This window comes from Macrotis lagotis, chromosome 6, assembly GCF_037893015.1.
Source record: "Macrotis lagotis isolate mMagLag1 chromosome 6, bilby.v1.9.chrom.fasta, whole genome shotgun sequence".
NCBI lineage: Eukaryota > Metazoa > Chordata > Mammalia > Peramelemorphia > Peramelidae > Macrotis > Macrotis lagotis.
The window spans coordinates 224,365,218-224,388,724 of record NC_133663.1 but is presented as its reverse complement, the minus strand read 5'-3'; the positions used below and the strand labels follow the sequence as shown (position 1 = coordinate 224,388,724).

The 23,507-nt window shown below is 36.2% G+C and overlaps 1 protein-coding gene across 3 annotated transcripts in view; it reads right to left on the bottom strand.

The window, feature by feature from the left end:
- The window catches only part of CTPS2 (CTP synthase 2), a 122,438-nt gene extending 101,364 nt beyond the window's left edge, over positions 1-21,074 (bottom strand). Inside the window, exons 1-4 of one of the 3 annotated variants that reach the window (XM_074192368.1) lie at positions 21,042-21,074; positions 18,088-18,293; positions 9,772-9,942; positions 9,069-9,169 (exon numbers count right to left, since the gene is read on the bottom strand). In XM_074192368.1, coding sequence (XP_074048469.1) covers positions 9,069-9,169; positions 9,772-9,942; positions 18,088-18,253 — 438 coding nt within the window. In that variant the 5' untranslated portion in view covers positions 18,254-18,293; positions 21,042-21,074. Of the gene's footprint in view, positions 1-9,068; positions 9,170-9,771; positions 9,943-18,087; positions 18,294-20,164; positions 20,204-20,774; positions 20,826-21,041 lie in introns of those variants that run through there. The other 2 variants (XM_074192366.1, XM_074192367.1) reach the window with 2 other exon arrangements.
- Between the last annotated feature and the right edge of the window lie 2,433 nt (positions 21,075-23,507).

Here is a 23,507-nt window from a genome sequence, read left to right as displayed (position 1 = left end):
GAGTCATCTTACCTTTCTCTCTCTCTTTCTATAACTAAGCATGATAACTCATCAGAACTTCCTTCACAAATCTCACATACCTGTCCTAATTCCAGGTCATCACTTCATCACCTGGATTATTGCAGAGGCATATTAACTAGGTGTTATGCCTCCAGTCTTTCATCCCTCATATTGCCAAAGTAAGCTTTCTAAGATACAACACTTTCCTCACCTGTACCACTTAAGACTCCTTAACTTACTTCCAACCTCAACCAAGATGTCGTCTCCTAGATAATATTCCCTACTTGTTAGCAGTCTCTCTTCTCAAATTATCTTTCTTCTTTTGGAAATTTTTTATCCATTTTAAACTTAAGTACAAAATGATAAAAGAAAAAAAAGAATTTTTCCATGTACTCAACAGAACATAAGAAAAAATTTGATATAAAACAATAAATTTCCATTTCAAGAAAACCTAAATACTATACATTATTTTCAAAGCTACCCAGATTTTCTTTGCTTCCTTTTAGGTTTTCTCTTTCCATAAGCAGGCACATTAAATCATTGGGTCTTCTTTCACTGGTCTCACATATCTATCCTTAACTCTAAGTCTTCATCAGCCAGTCCCTGATACTGCCAAATTAGGCTTTCTAAAATATCAGTTTAATAATGTCACTCTCCTGCTTTAAGAACAAAGAAAAAAAAAAGCTTTCTAAGGCTCCCATTTGTCTACTGGATAAAGTTCAAACTCTTTAAATCTAGCATTTTGAAGCTACAATCTGCCCATAATCCAACTTGTTTCCTACTATTCCTGAGCATAAATTAAAGTCAACCTTGCTCATTCCCACTTCTAATCTAACCTTCCCCTTCACCTAGTCTATCGTTCAAAGTTCTTCTCAAATCTTACCTCCCATATTAATGCTCGAGGAAGCTACTCACCTCCTGAGAAAGACGTGATGGGCTCAAGTGTAGAATTAGACAGACATTTTCAGTCATGGCCAATATGAGACTTTGTTTTGTTTGACTATGCCTATTTGTTAATTGATTTTTTCCCTACTTTTTTTCAGTTGAAAACAAGAGGTTAGAAAGGGGAAGAGGGGTTCATCCATAGTTTTACCACTCCCTCCAAAAAAAGGACAAGAAATAAGAATCACTGAAACATTTAAAAGAAAATATTAAAAGAAAAGAAAGCACAGAAGGAAGCTTTGAAGGGGATAGATGAGTTAGATAACTTTGAAAGTAGAATGTTAAATTTATTTTATAGATATACTTTAAAAATATATATATATAATATGACTATTACATATAACTTGCTTCTTAAAATACATATTTTAAAACATTATATTTTATTATATCACTATATTATAAAAAATTAAATATAAAATAAACATTAATATTGGTATGATAGAATAGAAACTATTTTAAAAGCAAGTTACATGCAACAAAGAATCATATTTTTCATGGTCATTTTTGAATGGGAGCTACTGATAATTCATGCTGAAAATGAGATTACATTTTGGCTTTACAAAGATATCAATCAATTCTTTTGCCCTAACCACATATAGCCATATGCTACTATAAATAAATATTTTTTTTGTTTATATCTTATTCCCATCCTCCCTAAAAAAAAGTCAAGATCCTTGAAAAAAAGAACTATCATACATTTCTGTTCTTATCTTCTCCCAACACTCGCCTCCTCTCACTTCCTAAGTGCCTAAAACAATAGCAGCTCATCAAACAGACCCAAACATTTGGTAAATGAATGATAGTAGGGGTTAGATCGGCAGGTTAGAAGAAAGTGTTAGAAATTAGAGGTTAAGGGGCGGCTAGGTGGCACAGTGGATAAAGCACCGGCCCTGGAGTCAGGAGTACCTGAGTTCAAATCAGGTCTCAGACACTTAATAAGTACCTAGCTGTGTGGCCTTGGGCAAGCCACTTTAACAGTATTTGCCCTGCAAAAAAAAAAAAAAAACCTAAAAAAAAACCCTAAAAAAAAGAAATTAGAGGTTAGAGGAGAGTATTTTATGTGAGGGAAAAAACAAAAGGAGGTAATATTTTGCTGAATAAACATCATGTACATAATAATCAAAATCTCAAAGTCAAATAACCTTATCCAGTTCTATTATAAAAAGTGTTGCTACCACTCTAATTATGAGTCATTTACCAGACCAAAGATCAATTCCAAATAATTAATGATATACTATTAAAATATGATATGAAAATAAAATTCTCTTCTTACCTACATATAAAGCACATAAACCACAAATAAACACATAGAATTTGTAGCTAGAATGAACCGACATTATCACCTCATTCGATTTCCATATTTTACAGATGAGGTAAATTGAGAAATTAGGGTCTTGATCAAACTCATACAGGAAATAAACAGCAGAATTGGAACTTATATACTAGTACATTGGCCACCATGTATTCTTGTCTTAACTCCAAATAATAAATAAATAATAATGCCATCCCCAGAGCTTCTCACCCAACTTTTGATGCCTGCTGAAAAAGCATTAATCAAGATCCAGGGAAACAGGCATGATGAGATAATGTCCCTGGATATTTGTGCTACTAACTATAGCCAAAGCAGCAAGCCACATGAGTGAAGGTGAGTTGAAAAAGCTATTGTGAAATATATTTTTTTAATACCAGTAATAAATGTTTTCATACAATTTCTTAATAATTACCTCTGAATTAAATTAAATAATATTGTACACTGAACTTTTAAGAACAAATATCATTATTTTAAAGCTGATAAGGATAATTTTTTTAAGTTTTCAATTAGACAAGCAGAGTGATACATCCCTGTTACCTAGGAAACTGAGGTTACCAGATCAATTGAGCTCAGAGATTTTGAGGAGGCATCAATCAATATAGAGAGCTATCAATCAATACAGAGAGGTCTATTGATAAATAGATGGTGATGGTCATGGTTGAAAAGAACCAAAATGTCATCACTATTAAGACAGAGGACAGTTAGGACAAAGCCAACCCTGTGTCCAAATTAAGTCTGGCACTAATATGAGAAGCCCCCAGAAGTGAAGGGCTATCAGGATGCCTAAAGAGGAATAAACTGACCCAAATCTGAAATGAAGTGGGTCAAAGCCTCCATGCCAACTGTTGGCTTGGAAAGAAACTGTATAGTCATTTTAGTTGTTTCCAACTCTATGTGATACCATTTGGAATATTTTTGGCAAAAATACTAAAGTAGTTTCTTCTCCAGCTCATTTTATAAATGAGGAAACTAAAGGAAACAGGATTACACAGCTAGTAAGTCAAATTTGAACTCATGAGGATGATGAGATAGGAAGACCCAGTCTCCCAAAAAATTGAAATTTTTAATAAATGATAAATTAATATAATCAAACTACATCATGGAAATCCCTAGGAACATAAGTTTGAACCAGAAAAAAGAAAAGGGGAGGGAACAAAATGTAAAAAAAAAAGATATCCTATCAACTGACCAGGGAACAACATTCCCATTAAAAACATAATAGATTTTAAAAATATATTTCCAGGGGAAATAAGAAATCAAAATAGATATACTCTCCATTTAAATAATACTGGTTCCTAAGACATCAGATTTTGAAATTAGATCTTTAAAACTTATCAACTTCTGCACTCATGTGGCCAAGAATAGAATTGCACACATCCTGTCAAGCAAATAGAAAATTTTCCTTCTGAACACAAGGATAACGTCAAGTCTAGTCTTCCTATTAAGAATCTTTCAAGTGCAACAATCAGGGACAATTTTGGACTATCTAGGATGGAGAATACCATCTGTATCCAGAGAAAGAATTGAGTGTGAACAAAGACCAAAGACTATTACCTTCAATTTAGGAAGAGAAAAAACACATTATCTTATTATGTAATTTGGCTATCTCTTATACTTTATTTTTCTTCCTTAAGGATGTGATTTCTCTCTTATCACATTCAACTTAAATCAATATATACCATGGAAACAATATAAAGACTAACAGACTGCCTTCTGTGGGGGGGGGAGCAAGAATAGGGGAAAAACTGGAAAACTCAAAATAATTAAAATCTTTCTTTAAAAAAAAAAGAATCTTTCAGTGTTATTAATGATATATTTCAAAATCCTAAATTCTTCTCCCCACCCCATTCCACCCCCACCTCCAAAGGTCAGGAAAACAAAATCTATACTAATTATTTAAATATTTTCAAATTTTTAAGATGGTCTTCAAGATTAGATTTCAAGTCTAAAACTCTACTTAATATATCACTGCAATCCTTAGCTGATGAGGACATATCTATCTATATCTATTTTGTCATCTATTGCTAGATTCCTATAGAAACCGATGGATAGACTAGATAAAGTTAGATACCTATAGAAAGATGGTAAGATAGATCAATGATAGATCAATTGATAGATGGATAGCAGATCTATCAATCAATATAGAGAGATCTATTGATAAGATGGTGGTGGCAGTGGTTGAAAAGAACCAAAATGTCATCACTGTTAGAGTCAAATTTCAATGTGTTTGACTGTGGCTATAAAACTAATATGAATTCAAAATGCTCAACCACAGGTCAATACAAATAAGTCAGTAAACATTAGGGATGGATTGCATTTCATGTTTCTTTTGAGCTACTTCAATTTTGCTTTGCTATAGAACACAGTTTCTTCTTTGATCAGGGTATGCCATGTTGGGCAGTCCTATGTCAATGTCTCCCATGCGATGCAACCAATTCCAAAGTTCTCAAGAGAGATCTTGAGAGAGGTCTCATATAGCTTTTTCTGACTACCATGTGAATGCTTTCTTGATAAGTAGATAGATGAGAAATAAAGATAGATGCATCTATAAAAATAGAGATAAATAGATTAATGGATAGGTGGAGAGAGAGAAATAAAATAGATAGACATCATCTCATCAACTAAGGTGGTAGTAGTTTAGTGAGTAGAGGTCAGCCATGGAGTCAGTAGACTGTTTTCACTCTTAACTGAGACATTTATTATCTACATGATCACAGACAAATCATGTAACCTCTTAGGTTCCTGTTTCCTCATCTGAAAAAAATGGCAATAATAAAAATAATATACTTCCTACCATCATTATCTATCTATATAGACCCATCTATAGAAATAGATGATAGGGGCAGCTAGGTGGCACAGTAGATAAATCACCGGCCCTGGAGTCAGGAGTACCTGGGTTCAAATCCAGTCACAGACACTTAATAATGACCTAGCTGTGTGGCCTTGGGCAAGCCACTTAACCCCATTTGCCTTGTAAAAAAAAAAATCTAAAAATCTAGAAATAGATGATAGAGAAATAGCATTTCAGGTGGAATGACAACTAGAATATTCATGCAATGCATAAGGTTAATGTAAAAGAATCAGGGCAATCTGATGGGCAGATCACTGAAGTTCAGTTACATGTGGGTGGGAAATGCTTAACCACTGGCTCTTCAGAAAGAAATTTGATGTTCAATACCCTTTTAATTTTAAACTATATTATTAATATTTTCCCCATCACTTTCTTAAGTCTATAGACAATCAGCGATAAATCAAGCCCTGATTTAAAGTTTGTGACAATTTCCAAGACACAAATGTTCACACTGAAAATTTTTAAAATTCCTGGAACTGGTTCAAGCTGGCATATCCCTGCTGTATTTGGAATAAATGATCAGATTATAAAGTCATTTTTAGCTTAGAATTTAATCATCCTATAAATCGAGTTTGCTGTGGGGCTAGGTGGTACAGTGGATAGAGCACTGGCTCTGGAGTCAGGAGTACTTCAGTTCAAATTCAGCCTCAAACACTTAATAATTGCCTAGCTGTGTGACCTTAAACCCATTGCCTTGCAAAAAAATAAAATAAAATAAAAAATAAATAAATTGAATTTGCTTTTGGCACCTGGCACCTCTAGGTCCTCTACATAGATCAAATTCCAACATGTATAGGAGACTCCTATAGTCTCTCCTCTAAGATTGTCTTCTATTTATATTGTTCATATCTGCATGCTGATTGCCTTAATAGAAAATGAGTTTCTTAAGGGCAGTGGGACCTTGTTTTTGCCTTTCTTTGTATTTCTAGGATTTAGTACAATGTCTAGCATATATAATAAGTGTTTAATAAGTATCTGTTGACTAGCTAATTTAAATATGTCAGTCAACTTTACTGGACAGCATATTTTCTTATTGACTTCTTTATTTTTTTTTGGCAGGGCAATGGGGTGAAGTGACTTACCCAAGGTCATACAGTTAAGTAATTAGTAAGTCTGAGGCTGGATTTTAACTCAGATCCTCCTGACTCCAGAGCAGGTGCTCTAACCACTGCGCCACCTAGTTGCCCCTTATTGACTTCTTTAAATATATTTCCTAATCTCCAAAGTCAAGTCTATGGAACATCCCAAAGTATAAATTGGGAAAGAGCCCTCACAACTATTAGAAAAATGCCTGAATTCAACCCAAAAGTTCTCATGCTCTTAGGCAACGTGTGTGTGTGTGTGTTTGTGTGTATGCATCTATATATCTCTATATATGTATGTATGTATGTATCTCTATATAGTCATTATAAAGAGAGGGAGAGAATAAGAAAGGGAGAAATGAAGGCGAAAGTGGGAAAGACAAAGGGCAAGAAAAGTTCTAGGGGAGAAAAGAAGAACAAGAAGAGGAGGGAAGTCAGGAGAAGGAAAGTAAAACAGACACAAATTCTGCAGTCTAAAGCCTCAGACTTCTGGCCTAACAATTACAGGTATCATGGTCCAAGTACATGGGTTTAAATCCCAGTCCTGCTACTTTCTACTAGTGTGAGACCTTAAGCAGGTCATTTCACTTTGAAGTGAAACCTCAGTTTTACCATCTGTAAAATGAAACAGCTGAACTAGATCGTTTGGGATCACAGTGTTTGGATGCCTAAAGGGATCCTGGAAAACTTCAAGTTCAACGTCTTCATTTTATAGCAAATCCTACTAGACTTAGGATTTGAATGCAGAACCCCTGACACCACAGACAGTCCTTTCCATTCTACATTTCCTTCCAACTGCTAATCCCATGATCTTAAATGTGAGCATTACAATAATAAAGGGAAAGAATGGTTAAGACCTATCCCAGTTTTCCTGTGCTAAGACCAAGCCAATAATAGCTACCTTTCAAAGCCAAGCCAATTTAGCATCAAAGGCATGAGTACCAAGCTATGAAACATAAGCATGTAGGAGAAAGAGCCACAATGTCGTCACAACTGTCCAATCAAAATAAACACACATTCATTATCACAGATGAAGAGAGAATTTCCCTTGAGAAGATGAATGTAGAAGTTGAATACAGATGAAGGTATTGGGAGTAGTTAACTAGTCCTTTCCAGAGAAGATGCTTTGCCATTTCCTAGTCTTCCTAGGGAAGATACATTTCAGTTTCCTTAGGAGAAGTTAGGAAGGGATTGGTTGGAAAAGGATATTCCATATTACCTACACAGCTAAAAAGATGTCAAGACTCCTGGTATGCTGCCCCCAACCTAGTTTCTTTGATTAAGTTTTAGTAAATCATTTCAAAGGCAGCTAGTGGATAGTTTGCTGGGATCGAAATCAGAAAGACTCATCCTTCTCAGTTCAATTCTAGCTTCAGACACTTAGTATCTGAGTGACCCTAACTAATCATTTAATCCTGTTTGCCTTAATTTCTTCATCTGCAAAATAAGTTAGAGAAGGAAATGGTAAACTACTCTATTATCTCTGCCAAGAAAACCCCAAATGGGATCACAAAGAACTGGAAATAACTGAAATGGCTCAACAACCACCAAATCATTATCCATACAGAATTTCAGTCACTTGATACTACTACACTGGTAATCAAATCCTTTTTGAAGGAAAGGTTCAGGATCCATCAACCTTCCCCAGAGACAACTGAGAAAGAGCACGTGGAGCAAAGTATGAGGGGAGAGGAATGGCATATAAAGTTTCATAAAAAGACAGTTCCCCTGGCTCATCAAACACAGCACTAGTCTTGGAGTCAAGAAGAACTGATTTCAATTTCAGGCTCGGATACCTACTAGCTGTGTGACCTTGGGTTAGTCACTTAGCCTCAGTTTGTCTGTCTCCTCATCTGTAAAATGAATTGTGATGGTAAAGTGAAATAGTATTTGTAAAATTACTATATAAATGCTAGCTCTTATTTTATTGTAATGCACATTTGCAATAGGTTTTTCCAGTCATGATGTTAACATACTTAGTGAATCAATGACTGTTCTATACAATATTTCCTGAAATTGCTATCTATCTACACGTGAGGGGATAGTTTAGGTTAGCTTCCTTCAACACTGACTGGAGTTGGGGAAGACTGTGCACAAGACTGCATAGAAAAGAAGAAAGATTATTTAAAGTTATAAGACATCGAAATATTTTTCATTAGGCTTGTATAGACAATAAACACTTGTATCCAAATAATTTCATTAATAAGAATCATTAACATTTACAGAGAGTTTTAAGGTTTACAAAGCACTTGACACAAACATTATTCATTTGATCTTCACAACAACCCTGGGAGATTGGTGCTATTATTATCTCTATAGTACAGAAAAGGAAACTGAGGCAGGCATGCTAAATGACTTGCCCAGGTTCATACAGCTAGCAAGTGTCTGAGGCCATATTTGAAATAAAGTCTTCCTAATTCCAGGTACCAATTAAAACCACTAGACATCACTTACACATTAAAAGTCTATGTTAGGGGGCGGCTAGTTGGCACAGTGGATAAAGCACCGGCCCTGGAGTCAAGAGTACCTGGGTTCAAATCCGGTCTCAGATACTTAATAATTACCTAGCTGTGTGGCCTTGGGCAAGCCACTCAACCCCATTTGCCTTGCAGAAACATAAAAAAAAAAAAAAGTCTATGTTAGAGGCAACTAGATGGCGCAGTAGATAGAGTACCAGCACTGGAGTCAGGAGGACCTGAGTTCAAATCCAGACTCAGACACTTGATAATTCCCTAGCTGTGTGACCTTCCACAAGTCACTTAACCCCACTGCCTTGCAAAAAACAAAAAACAAAAAAAAAGTCTATGTTCAGGCAAGGCACCAAAGAAACATAGAAGCAAAGCATATCATGGAAGCCAGTATAAACAAATCCCATACTTGCCTCTATGACACATATTTGGGGTTCTTCCTTGTGACCATCCACTGGAACTTTGGCCTGATTCATCACCCACTCCTGAACAGCATCAGTAATATGAGGAACAACTAGAAAAGATAATAAATGTAAAATTATTCATTACAGCTCCTGAGTGTCTTTTTCAGCTGGCCAAAAAACATAGATGTGAGGGCTTCTTAATAAGTTAAGGTTCTGAAGCTAGTACTTCCTTTTACTAATGAAGGATGAAAAGATGTTTTTCTTATACAAAACAAATTAGATGTTAATTATAGTCACTTTTTAAAACTAATAGTTAAAATTAACATTATAATTGTTCTATTACATATGAATGAAATTAAGATGTGCTCATCATGATTTATTTCCTTCAATGCCTCTTATCTAATAAATATACTCACCAGAGATTCAATTCTAAATATTCAAACTAGTCAAGAAATACCTTTTGATCATTTGAATTCATATTCAGGTTACATTATCTTACGATATCAATACTTTTTTTAAGTAGAAATGACAAAGTTTAATAAGAGGAAAATATAGTGACTATTTCCTATAGGCATGCTATTTTATATAAAAAATGTGTATATATATATATATATATATATATATATATATATATATATATATATATATAAAAGCAAAATCAAAGTCTTCATTTTTAAAAACTGAAACAGTTCTAAAAGATTCATGGGCATACCTTGAACTGTTTTCCCCAAGTAATCACCATGCCTCTCTTTATTGATGACATGCTGATAGATCTTCCCAGTAGTGATATTGTTGTCTTTATAAAGGTTAATGTCCAAGAACCTTTCATAATTTCCCAAGTCTAGATCAACTTCTCCACCATCATTTAAGACAAATACTTCACCTAGGAAAAAAAAGATTAAAATAATGATTGGGGTGTTTTTTTTTTAAGTTTGGGGCAGCTAGATACCAAACCTGGAATTCAAATCTGGCCACAAGCTCTAATTAGCAAGTTACTTCACCCTGCTTGCCTTAGTTTGCTTATCTGTAAAATGAGCTGGAGAAAGAAATGGCAAACCACTCCAGTATTTTTGTCAAGAAAATTTCAAATAATCAGTCACAACTGAAAAAGGATTCAACAACAAAAAATATTTTTAGCATCCTAATAGATATGAAAACTCTTTATCTTACTTCAATAGGAGTAAGAATAAGGATGGGACCTGTGACTTCATTGATATAGGGAACTCTGACAGTCAATCAGTAAATATTTATTAAATGTTTGCTTTTGTGCCAGAAACTATTACAGTCAAAAGATAAACCCTGACTTCAAAAAGCTTATAGTCTAATGGGAGAGATAACAAGAAAACAACTATGTACAAACCAGCTAAAGAGAAAGAGAGATTTAGATATACATATATACATACATACATACACATTCCTATATATGATAAAATGGATATAATTATCAGAGGAAAAGAAAAACCACTAGAGATCAAGAAAAAAATTTGTAGGAGACAAGATTTTCCTTTTTCCAACATAGAGACTAATGAGAAATACTGGCTGTGGTCCACTTGTTTCAGTCCTGTCTGACCCCGTGTGACCTTATTCAGGGTTTTCTTGGCAATGAACTGGAGTGGTTTTGCCATTTCCTTCTCCAGCTCATTTTACTGATGAGAAAACTGAGGCAAACATATTTGTGACTTCCCAGGGTCAGCACAGCTAGTATCTGAGTTTGGAATTGAACTCATGAAGATGAGTGTTCTACACTCCAGGTCTGGTGCTCTATCCATTGCACCACCTAGCTGCTCAATAATGATTGTTTCAACTTAGCCTGGTCATGGGATTGCCGATATTACTAGGATATCTACTATGCAATGAAGCATAAAAGTAGGGTTTTCATGTATATTTATGTACATTTTATTTCGCTATGTACATATGTACATTTTATTTCACTAAAAACAACCTAGAGACAAAAAACATTTTAAAGAATTTCTGTAATTGTCAATTTATTTGACTACAATCTCTAGCAATAATCTCTTATTAGTAAAAAGGGAAATGACTGTTTTTTTCATAGAAGTCAAAAATAGAAATGAAGAGGATATATACCATCTTTGGTGGGACTAGATAAACAAATGACATATGAATTTAATGGAATATAATTGTGCAATAAGAAATGAATTCTTTCTTTTTTATTTTATTTTCCCAATTATACCTAAAAAAACAATTTTAACATTCTTTCTTCAAATTTTGAGTTTCAAATTTTCCCCTCTTCTCATTGAGAAAGCAAGCAAATTGACATAAATTATAAATATGTAGTCATGCAAAACAAGAAATGAACAATTTCAAGAAGAAACCAGAAAGAATTCTAGAAAGTGATTTCAAGTGACAAGTACAGAACTAAAAGAAGAAGGTATAGTATAGAGAGACTTTGGAACATTGATCAATGCCATGATAAAGTACCATCATCAGAAGATTGATGATTGAATATTCAACCCTTGCCAAAAAGTTAAGGGACTTAAAATGTAAAATATATCACACATTTTTTAAACATGACTAGTATGTATGTTTGTTTTCCTGGACTATGAATATATGTTATAAAGGTTTTCTTAGTTCTTTTTTAAAAGTTGTTCAATGTTGGGGGTGGGAAAGTAAAAGATAAATGTAAAATTAATTTTTTTAATAAAATGGAGAAGATAGCTTTTTGGATTTTTTTTTTGTTTTTTAAGGAAAATGCCTTATTATGGTCCTTTTGATGAAACCTATTATTGTCTTCTGAATCTGTTTATGTAAAATTCCTTTTCCTTAGGATTTTACTCTTCCAAACTCGTCACATTTCTTTTTTTTTCTTTTTTTTTTTTTAGGTTTTTGGCAAGGCAAATGGGGTTAAGTGGCTTGCCCAAGGCCACACAGCTAAGTAATTATTAAGTGTCTGAGACCGGATTTGAACCCAGGTACGCCTGACTCCAAGGCCGGTGCTTTACCCACTACGCCACCTAGCCACCCCTAAACTCGTCACATTTCACAGAAGACTTTTAAAGGGTAATAATTTCCTTCAGAGTCCCAGCATCTTCTGCTTTGAAATTGCTAGGACCAAATTTTGAATTAGGCTATCCTGAATAAAGCTTCAATTTTTAGAAAGATAATGGGAAAAAAAATAGAGAAATTTCTTTTAGCACAACTGGAAGCATTCCCATTAATTGAGAAGAAATGTCTCTAGGTCTCCATTATACTTGCTAAACATGGACCATTCTCATTATGGGTGAACTTTAGAAGAATTAAACATCTCACTGACAAACTCAATAAAAAACCTCAACTGTCAGTGCTGGAAATCATAGTGGAAAAATATCCAATTGCATGGAGAATTCAATTCAGACTCCCTCTTATATATCTCACGATAATTCTCATAAGTGTTCTTTCTGTCTGACAGCCATCTCTTATTCTGAAGCTGCAAAAAAAAGGAGAAACATTGAAAGAACTCATGATTATAATTGTCTGTGCTTAACATGCAATTGATTCACTTCCTGCTTAAAAATTCATTTTAATCCATTAACCCAGGATTGCAGAAAGAAGCCAAGAAGCCATCTTGAACACCTCCTTTGGCAGCAATTGTCTTGTGTCTAAGTTCTCAAGCTAGGCCATGTGCCCTAATCCTGTAACATCCCAATGCAACTTCAATTACATTGGGCAGCTAGCTGTTGCAGTGGGTACAGAATCAGCCCCGAAGTCAGGAGGAGCTCAGACATTTACCAGTTGTGTGACCTTGGGCAAATCATTTAATGTGAGTGCCTCACATTCAGAGCCATCTCCAGTCATCCTCATCCAAATCTGGCCACTGGACCCAGATGGCTCCAGAGGAGAAAGTGAGGCAATGTCCCTTATGTCACAGCCTCTACAAGAATGAAGGGCATATGCATGTGGATGAATGTTGAAAAACTTTCATTAACATGTAATTGATTCAAAGTAACCTCAGACAATATAAAATATTTGGGAGTCTATTTGCCAAGACAGACTCAGAATCTTTTTGAAAACAATTATAAAACACTTCTCACACAAATTAAATTAGATTTAAATAACTGGGCAAATATCAACTGCTCATGGATAGGTAGAGCTAATATAATAAAAATGACAATTCTACCAAAACTAAACTGTTTAGTGCCCTACCAATCAAAATTCCAAAAAATTACTTTAACGAGTTAGAAAAAATTGTAAGTAAATTCATATGGAGAAATAAAAAGTCGAGAATTTCTAGGAGCTTAATGAAAAAAAGTGCAAAAGAAGGTGACTTAACCCTACCAGATCTAAAATTATATTATAAAGAAAGCATCAGTCATCAAAACTGTTTGGTATTGGCTAAGAAATAGAGTGGTGGACCAGTGGAATGGACTAGGCGTAAAAGCATGAGATGATTATAGTAATCTGCTGTTTGATAAACCCAAAGAGTTCGGCCATTGGCATAAAAACTCCCTCTTTGATAAAAACTGCTGGGATAGTTGAAATTTAGATTAGACCAACACATCACACCCTTTACCAAGATAAGATCCAAATGGTTACAGGACATAGACATAAAAAACAATACCATAAGCGAATTAGAAAATCAAGAACTAGTCTACCTGTCAGATCTATGGAAAGGGGAAGAGTTTATGACTAAGGAAGAGTTGGAGAACATCACCAAAAACCAATTAGATGATTTCGATTACATTAAATTAAAAAGTTTTTGCACAGATAAAACCAATGTAACCAAGATCTTTACAACTAACGATTCTGACAAAGGACTCATTTCTAAAATATACAGAGAACAGAGTCATATTTTTAAAACAAAAAGCCATTCCCCAATTGACAAATGGTCAAAGGATATGCAAAGGCAATTTACAGATGAGGAGATCAAAGTAATCCATAGCCATGTGAAAAAATGCTCTAAATCATTAATTATTAGAGAAATGCAAATTAAAGCTTCCCTGAGGTACCACCTCACACCTCTCAGATTGGCCAGTATGACCAGGAAGGATAATGATCATTGTTGGAAGGGATGTGGGAAATCTGGACACTATTACACTGTTGGTGGAGCTGTGAACTCAACCAACCCTTCTGGAGAGCTATTTGGAACTATGCCCAAAGGGCAACAAAAATGTGCATACCCTTTGACCCAGCAATACCACTACTGGGGTCTATACCCTGAAGAGATGAGGAAAAAGGGTAAAAACATTACTTGTACAAAAATATTTATAGCAGCCCTGTTTGTGGTGGCAAAGAATTGGAAATCCAGTAAATGTCCTTCAATTGGGGAATGGCTTAGCAAACTGTGGTGTATGTATGTCATGGAACACTACTGTTCTATTAGAAACCAGGAGGGATGGGATTTCAGGGAAACCTGGAGGGATTTGCATGAACTGATGCTGAGTGAGATGAGCAGAACCAAAAAAACACTGTACACCCTAACAGCAACATGGGAGTGATGTTCAAGCTTGAAGGACTTGCTCATTCCATCAGTGCAACAATCGGGAACAATTTTGGACTGTCTGCAAAGGAGAGTACCATCTGTATCCAGATAAGGAACTGTGGAGTTTGAACAAAGTACAAGGACTATTCCCTTTAATTTAGAAAAAAACAGATAGCTTATTGTCTGATCTTGTTATCTCTTAGACTTCTCTTCTCTTTAAGGATATGATTTCTCTTTCATCACACCCAATTTGGATCAAGGTACAACATGGAACAAAGTAAAGACTGACAAGAGTGCATTCTGCGGGGGGGGGAGCAAGATTGGGGGAAAAATGTAAAACTCAAATAATATCTTTAATAAAAAAAAATTTTAAATAAAAAAACATGTAATTGAAAAAAAAATATCAATTAAAAAAAGAATGAAGGACAAACATTATTACTTTGGGAAAACAGTGAAATTAGCAGGTTTTCTTTGAATTCATTTCATTTTGAAAAGTGAATTTTCAGGGGCAGAGAGGTGGTATAGTAGATAAAGCACTATCCTTGGAATCAGGAGGAGCTAAATTCAAATCCAATCTCAGGTACTTCTAGTTGTGTGATTCTGGGCAAGTCACTTAACCCTGAGTGCCTCCAAAAAAAAAAAAAAGTGAATTTTCAAATCACCAAGCATTTCTGGACTTGGTGAAAGTAGTTGTGACATCAAAACTAACTCCAAAAAGTATAAGAACAATTGCTTTTGTGATTAATATTAACATTATTTTAAAAGCATGATAAAAGAAATTTTTTTTAAAACCTATACTAAAATAATCTGTCATCTCTACAGGACTGAGTCTAATATTATTTCCTTTCTCCAAACTTTTCTTGTTCCTTCTTTGCTGACTGCAAACATACCAAAAATCTCTCCAATCCCTAAAAAATACAAAAACAAAAACAAAAACACACAAACTCATGTTAGTCAAATTCTTTGAAAAGACTATCTACTTCAATGCTTCCATTTATCTTCCTCTTCATCTTTTAAGCATTCCAAAATCCTGGCTCCCAGCTTACTGCTGAATTGAAATGCTTTTAGCAATGCTCTCTTAGTTGTTAAATTTAATGGCTTCTTCTCAAACCTCATGTTTCTTGATAGCATTTAACATCATCTTCTCAGTCTCCTTTGCTGGCTCATTCATCATCAACATGGCTAACGGTGGCCTAGAGCCTCTCTTCTTTTTCTTTAACATGGCCCCTTCATGCCCCAGAGGTTAGGTCCATAAATCAATCAGTATGTAAAAGATCACCAGATCTCTATCTGCAGCCCATGACTCTCCCTTGAGCTTCATTTTCACATTCCCAACTACTTATTAGATTTTTTTTCTTGGTTTTTGCAAGGCAGTGGGGTTAAGTGACTTGCCTAAGGTCACACAGCTAGGTAAGTATGTATCTGAGGACAAATTTGAACTCAGTCCTCTTGACTCCAGGGCCAGTACTCAATCCACTGTACCACCTGGCTGCCCCCCATTATTAGATATTTTGAACAGATCTAAAGCAGAACTCATCTTTCTCTCAAAACTCACTACTGGGGGCGGCTAAGTGGTGCAGTGGATAAAGCATCAACCCTGGAGAATCAGGAGTACCTAGGTTCAAATCCAGTCTCAGACACTTAATAATTACCACTTAACCCCATTTGCCTTGCAAAAAAAAAACTCACTCCTTTTCCAAATTTCTCTATTATTAACAAGTGAATCACCAACTCTCAAGAGAATCAAATTCACAATCTTAGTTTCATCACTTACTTCTCACATATCTAATCAACTGCCAAATCTTGTCATTTCTATCTCTATAACATCTCTCACACATCTCCTCTATTCACCTCACTATGGAGTTCAGGTCCTCCTAACTTCTTGCCTAGATTATTGTAATAGACTTTTGGTCTCCTTGCCTCAATTCTCTCCCTATTTCAATCTATCCTCCATATATCTGCCAAAGTGATTTTCCTAAAATATAGGTCCGACCGTGTGTGTGTGCGTGTCTCTCTCTCTCTCTCTCTCTCAAAATAAAATTCAATGGATATATCTCTACGACTAAATATAAACTCTTCTTTGTCATTTATATCAGTTTACAACCTAGCCCCTTTCTAACTTTCCAGACTTTAAATACTTTTCTACTTAATGTGAAGTGGAATTAAGTGATTCAGTGCTAGAACTCTAGGCCAGAAGTCAAGAAGATCTGAGTTCAGATCCAGTCGCAGACACATAAGAGCTGTGTGGCCCTGAGCAAGTCACTTAACCTGTTTCCCTTAATCCAATGGAGAAGGAAATAGAAAACCATTCAAGTATCTTTGCCAAGAAAACTCCATGGACAACATAATCCAAGGGATCACAAAGAGTAAGACGCAACTGAACAACCCTAACATCTCCCATATACTCCAGCAACAATGGCCCACTGGTTGTTCTGAATATATTAATTCAATATTTATCTCCCAACTACCCCAAATTGCCCATTCTCCAGGTTCCCCCTGGAGCTCATCCAACACTGCTCATTTATGATTTTCAATTCTAAATTATTCAAGCAACTTTTCTATGCTAAAAAAATAGTAGGGATAAAGTTACCTGATTTTAGAATAAACTTAGATCTCTCTTAACTGAATCTGAATTGGACTATAAGTAAAATTGGTTTGAATTGGCCTCAGATCTGACAAGTGAACCCAATAAGATGTTTAAAGAAAAACACAAGAGAGTAATTCAAGACTTTTAATTTACAGTTTAAAAGTCTCTTTACAGCCAACTTTAGGCACCAAATTCGGAAATTTTAAATCAAATCAAAAAGCATTTATTAAGTATCTTCTATGTGCTAGGTGATAGAGAAACAAATACAACAAATGAAGGAGGCCCTACTCACAAGGTCAAGGGGATAGAGGATGAACCTTAGAGTCAAGATAATCTGGATTCAAATCTTGCTTTTGATACATACTAGCTGTGTGATCATAGACTCCAACTTCTCATTGTGCCAAGTTTTTTTCAGTTTACAGGGTATTTGCTGACCTTCAAGTGGTTAGAAGGAAGTGTCCCATACTGATAATATCAGAGATCTAATTTTTTTTGACTTCCAAATTAAGAGCCACTTTCTAAGGACAAAGAGTTGCAGGCTACAGGTCAATTCTGTTTTCTTAACTAACTCACTATGGTCACAATATAAGCATAGGAAATTTCTAGAAGCTAGGAAACTGAGCAACCCTGATCCAAAAGAACAGGGAACTGTTCCAGAGAACTGGGCCTAAAATCTGAAAACTGAATCTTCCCAAGTTCAAATCTGGTCTCAGATACTTCCTATCTGTGTGACCCTGGGCAAGTCACTTAACCCTATTTGCCTCTGTTTCCTCATCTATAAAAGGAGCTGGAAAAGGAAGTGGCAAACTTCATCAGTATCTTGGCCAAAGGAAAACTTCAAAAAGGGGTCAGGAAGAATCAGACATTACTAAAAATTACTAAACCACAAGAAAATCAAAAGAAAAGGTGCTAGGCTATCCTAATACAGCTCATTCTCATTCCAATTTTTAATGTTCTTCAGAAAGATACACCAACATTCCTAAAAAAAAAAAAATATGGCAACAAAACCATATTTTCTACCATACCATGCTCATAGGGTGAAAAGGTTCCAGCATCAATGTTAATATAAGGATCGATTTTGATAGCAGTTACTCGAAGACCACATGATTTTAAGATAGTACCGATGCTGCTTGCAATGATCCCTTTTCCAATGCCAGAGATGACCCCACCAGTGACCAGAATATACTTCATTGGAGCCCAATGGCCTGAGGCCAGTTCCCAAATCAGGAATCTGAAAGAAAAAGCAGTTTCACAGCACAGGAAGAATGCCATTTGTCTGTTTATTTTCATTAAAAGGATACTTTGAGTCAAATTTAAAAAATACAGCCTATCCCTGAATTTCAAAAAAACTCACTTCTATCAGAGTTTAAAAAAAAAAACCTCCTAGTTTCCAGGCTCCCTACTAACTGTTGCTTTAACAGCAGAAAATGATAAGTATTCTATACTGGTAAAGATGAGTTATCTATTTTCTTGGAGAAATTCTATTCATCTCTACTCATAATATAACCATGCTTTGATAAGCAAAAAAAAAAAATCAGAAAATTAAAGAACCTGCCCTCTTTTATTCAGGATACTTCATTTAGACCTATCATATTTAGGAAGCCATCCAGAAGATTTGGGGGTATGATAAATATGGGGAAAGTATTATTTTCTCTTCCTGTTCCCCACCCTCACCCCTTTATTTTGGAAAGCTTCTGGGAAGACTTAGCTCTGCCCAATTTCCCATCTGAGATTCTTATTACTAATTATCCAAAACTGGGTATCAACATATCCAATATGTTTCCTTCTTTTGCTTTCCAAGCCAAGTTTTAATTTAAAGATACCTGTCTATTACACCCTCATAAAATATACATGGTGTAGAGGGACAGTAAATGTTTTCTTATTGAAATAGAATTAGAAGTTAGAAGAAATGGGTGCTTTTGAAATTCTGATGTAGTAAGTTCTTTTGAATTTTCTAGTTTGAGTCCAAGGTTTACATACTTTTTTGGGGGAGGGAAGTCATTGTAGAAAGATGATTTTTTTTTAAAGTTTCAACAAAACATTTCATTTTTTAAAAAGTAAGTCACTTAGCTCTCTAAATCTTTTTTGGGGGGAGGGGGTTATCAAATGGATGATAATATTTGTCATCTATTTCCCAATGAGGAAAATGCTTTAGAAAGCATTTTATGAATGTGAGCTTTCATTATGAATGCTGTTTCTAGAGTCTTAAGCTTGGGGTGTGCCCATTATGATGACAGTTTCTTCATCCTGCCCCACTGCCCATTCCACCATGGATCTATTCTCTTGTTGATACTGCTAGTGTCTCTCTCTCTCTCTCTCTCTCACTAATATAAGCCTAAGAGAGAATCGATCCTTTTGTACTTTATAGACCCTGGAATGATTATGACACCAAGCTCTGAATTAATCTCATTCCCAAATCAACCTGTCCCAATAGTTAATAACTAATAAATCAAAACTGATCTTTAAAATATATACTTGAACAAGGATGCCTGTGAAGTGTAAGTCATTTATAGATACAAATACAACTTCTTCCTACTTTTCACAAGTTTCTCTCAGACAAGTATTTTTGAAACATTAAAGCATTTTATGACCGTGAACTTTGTTATCATGGGTAAGGAAATAATTTTGAAATGAAGTCTGGTCCCAAATAAAACTGTGCTTGAAGTTCAGTTGCACACAAACACACACCACAGTTCTGAGAAGTTTTGCCTTAATCAGGTTTTACAACCCTAAAATTTCTCCCATAGTTCTAGTTTAAGAGAGAGTAAGAGTGTCTGAGACTTCATCTATTGGAAAACTTCCTCCAACATAATAATGATGTCAATCATTATTTAAATGATTTTATTACTTTTAGAATTCTAAAACATTCCAAACTAACTAAATGAACCCAAGTCTCATTCCTTATGGGTTCTGTTTAAAAACAACAAACTTTTCTCTGGGCAGAGGGAGGAGGAAGAGCACAACTTAAACCAAGCCAGCCATTCCTTCCATTCCCTGATGCATGGGGGGAGTAGTCCTCAAGAGGGTAGATGGTCTTGGGGCTTTTTTTGGTGGGGGGAGGAAAAGAAGAGGGAGAAAACAAAGGCAAAGGAGGTCACTGACCTTTCTCCTTTGCTTACTGCCGGGAAGCAGGTGCAAGTGGCCAAAGGAGCTGATCAATCTTCCCCCCCAACCCAGCCAGCCCCCCCCCAGGCTGGACCTCTCTACCTGAGTTCATTTCCTATTCCCCACCCCCACCCTCTTTTTAAATTATTTTAAGAGAAGCTTGCAAAACCGGGGTCAGGGATTCCCGGCTCCCAAGGGAGGGAGGAAGGAGGGAGGAGAGCCTTGGAGGACTTAACTCTGGCCGAAAAGCGGGGAGGAGCGGCGCTAGCGGGGCTGGGGGGAGGCCAGGGGGCCGGACAAAGGAGGCCGTCCCGGGGGAGGGTCCCCGGCGCCCAGTCCGGAGTCCGGGCCCCGCGGCCGGGCCCCGCAGCGGCCGGGGACCTGCACCTCCGCTCCTCGTCCTAGCGTCTCCTCTCGGGCGCTGCAGAGGAGGAAGGGGGTGCGGAGCGCTAATGCAAAGGCCCAGGGCTGCGGGGAGGAGGGGGTCCTGCCCGGGCCCCAAGGCATGCATGCGTGCCCAGGAGCCTGGAGCCTGGACGGGGAGCCCGGGGGCCCGCGTGGCTCCGGAGGGGGGCCCCGGGCCACGCGCCTTCCGGAAAAGTATTACCTGAGCCCGGAGTCGCGGAGGTGGAGCGGAGAGGGAGGGGCGGCGGCCGCAAGCCCCGCCCCCGCCGCGCCCCGCCCCCAGGCCGCTTCCGCGCTCACCTGGCAGCGGCGCCGCCGCCGGGCTCTGGCCCCGGGGCCTCGGGGGGCCTCGGGGGGCCTCGGGGGCGCCATCCGGAGCCCGCCCTCCCCGCCTCCCCCCGTCCCGGCTTGCTGACTTTGCTATCACGCCCTCCTTTCCCACCCAACTCGGCTTGCAGATGAACCTTACTTATTGCACAGCCCCAGGACTTCGCAGGACTGTGTCTGGCTTTTAGTAAAGCTTGTGCATGGATTAAAAAAGTAGCGAATCCACGCATGACCTGTGTTGCATTCCTTTATTTGACTGGCCTTAGATAACTGGCTGCAAGGGCTTTGTTGCTACAGTGTTGGAGAAAGGAAGTTAGCAATAATAATGTCCCCTTCCAACTTCCTAGAGGAAAAAATAAAAGGGACCGTCGTAACTTTTTTTTAATTCACCAAAGAGAACAGAAGAAAATTCACTAGGGAGCTCCTCTATGTGGTTCAATTTTGAAAGTAAGGTATGGATTGTATTAGGGGAATGTGTGTGTTTATGTTGGCATTGATATGTATCGATATATCACCACATACATACCATATGTCAATATATAGCTATATAGAATACACATATATTTGTATATTGATATATCCATATGGATACTATGAAGTACAGACATACCTAAATGAAATCTACAATACAGATCTATATGTGTGTGTATATTGATACAGTGTCCATCTTGTATATGAATACATGCACTAGTCTCTAACCTAGGCGTGACAAAGCAAACCAGAGTCAGAGAGCAGGGGTATCAGGTATCATGTGATTAATCACTTTCTTTGTAAGGAACCCATTTGCAAGTCATGGTATAACTTCATTCTAGGAGCTCCTTCTTGCTTTTCTTTTATCTTGAGTGGAAGGGTGTTTCTCAGAACTATCAGATTTGGAACTTGAGGGATCTCCCAGAACAAGTCATTCAGGACAAAATAATGATTTTATCACTTATGGCCATCCAAGGAGGAGTCCTGCAGAAATGATTGGGTTGATTCTATAGTTTTGGGGGTATAATGTATTTTATACCACTTCACTTCACTTAGCACAGTTTAGGCCAGGACCTACTATGATTAAAATGAAATACTTTATTTTCATTGTTTTCTAGACTTATAAAAAATATCTATAGAAACCAAATTATTATTAAATTCATTATACATATATTAATCAATATAAAAATCATAATTTTTTTTTTGGTTTTTGCAAGGTAATGTGTTTAAATGACTTGCCCAAAGTCACACAGTTAGGTAATTATGAAGTGTCTAAGGGCAGATTTGAACTCAGGTCCTCCTGACTCCAGGACCAGTGCTCTATCCACTGCACCTATCTACCCCCTAAGAAAATCATAACTCTTGACAATATGCACTATATATCAAAATAAACATTCATCAGATCATGGGAGAGGGTAAATTAGATACAACACACTTCCAAGGAGGAACAGGGTGAAAGGAGAGAAAGAATAGAATAAATGGGATTGGGGAGGAATAGAATGGAGGGAAATACAGTTAATAGCAAATATAGGAAAAAATATTGAGGCAATTTCTCTGATGGACTTATGGTAAAGAATGCGATCCATCCCAGAGACAGAGCCGATGGTATCTGAACACAGACTGAAGTACCCTTCCTTTTTTTTTTCCTCTCACTTCATTTCTCCTGAGGTTTCTCTATCTTTGGGGGAGGGGGGATTTATGTTTATTTTCACAACAAGATTATTTTAATAATATGAAAATAAATCATTAAAAAATGAAAAAATAAACATTCATCAATATTGTTTGTAGATACCATTGAAAACAACTGAGCAACAACAGATATATCTATATAGATTGACATGAACACCTTGTATATATCTGTATATATTAATAGATTTACACATACTATATATGAATTTATGCAAAATACATACTATATATCAGCATACATACATATGGGTAAATTATATATGCAACATACATTTATTTATATATTTATATATTAGTGCCTATATAACTATATGTTGATATATCAATAAATATATGCTATATAGTAATACATACAATAGTACAATTAAAAAACCACTATCAATATACAACCAAACATATATGTATGTATGTATGTAATACATATAAAAGTTTGTGAAGTTCTAAACTTCACAGCTTAAATTACACTAAACTTAAATAGCTTAAAACTACCTTAAGACTTTTTGGAATATTCTGTATTTTACTAGAAAGAATAGAGTTTAAGAATACCTTCAAGGACCAAATTTCCCCATCAACTAGTAACCTGTTCCTTCTAGTTTCAAAAGCAAACATTATGAAATGGAGGTTCACAATTTCATATAGAATCTTCTTTTTAGGTTCTGCTTGTCTGAGAGTAATTTTTTATTTATAATTCATAATTTTAAGAAATTAATAAATTGAATTGAGAAAGGAGGCCTCCTTTGATGAGGTGGACAGTTGTATAGTTATGGAATGTAGATTCTCCTGTCAGAAGGGGGTCACTGTGCTTATTAATTATGGTGAACTAGTTATTCTTTTAATATTTTATTCTATTTTAAGTCTTGTTACAAGGACAAGTTAGATGAAATGGGGAGGAGGGAAGGATATATTCAGAATCAAATGTGACATAAAAACAGAAGGTACCAATAAAACT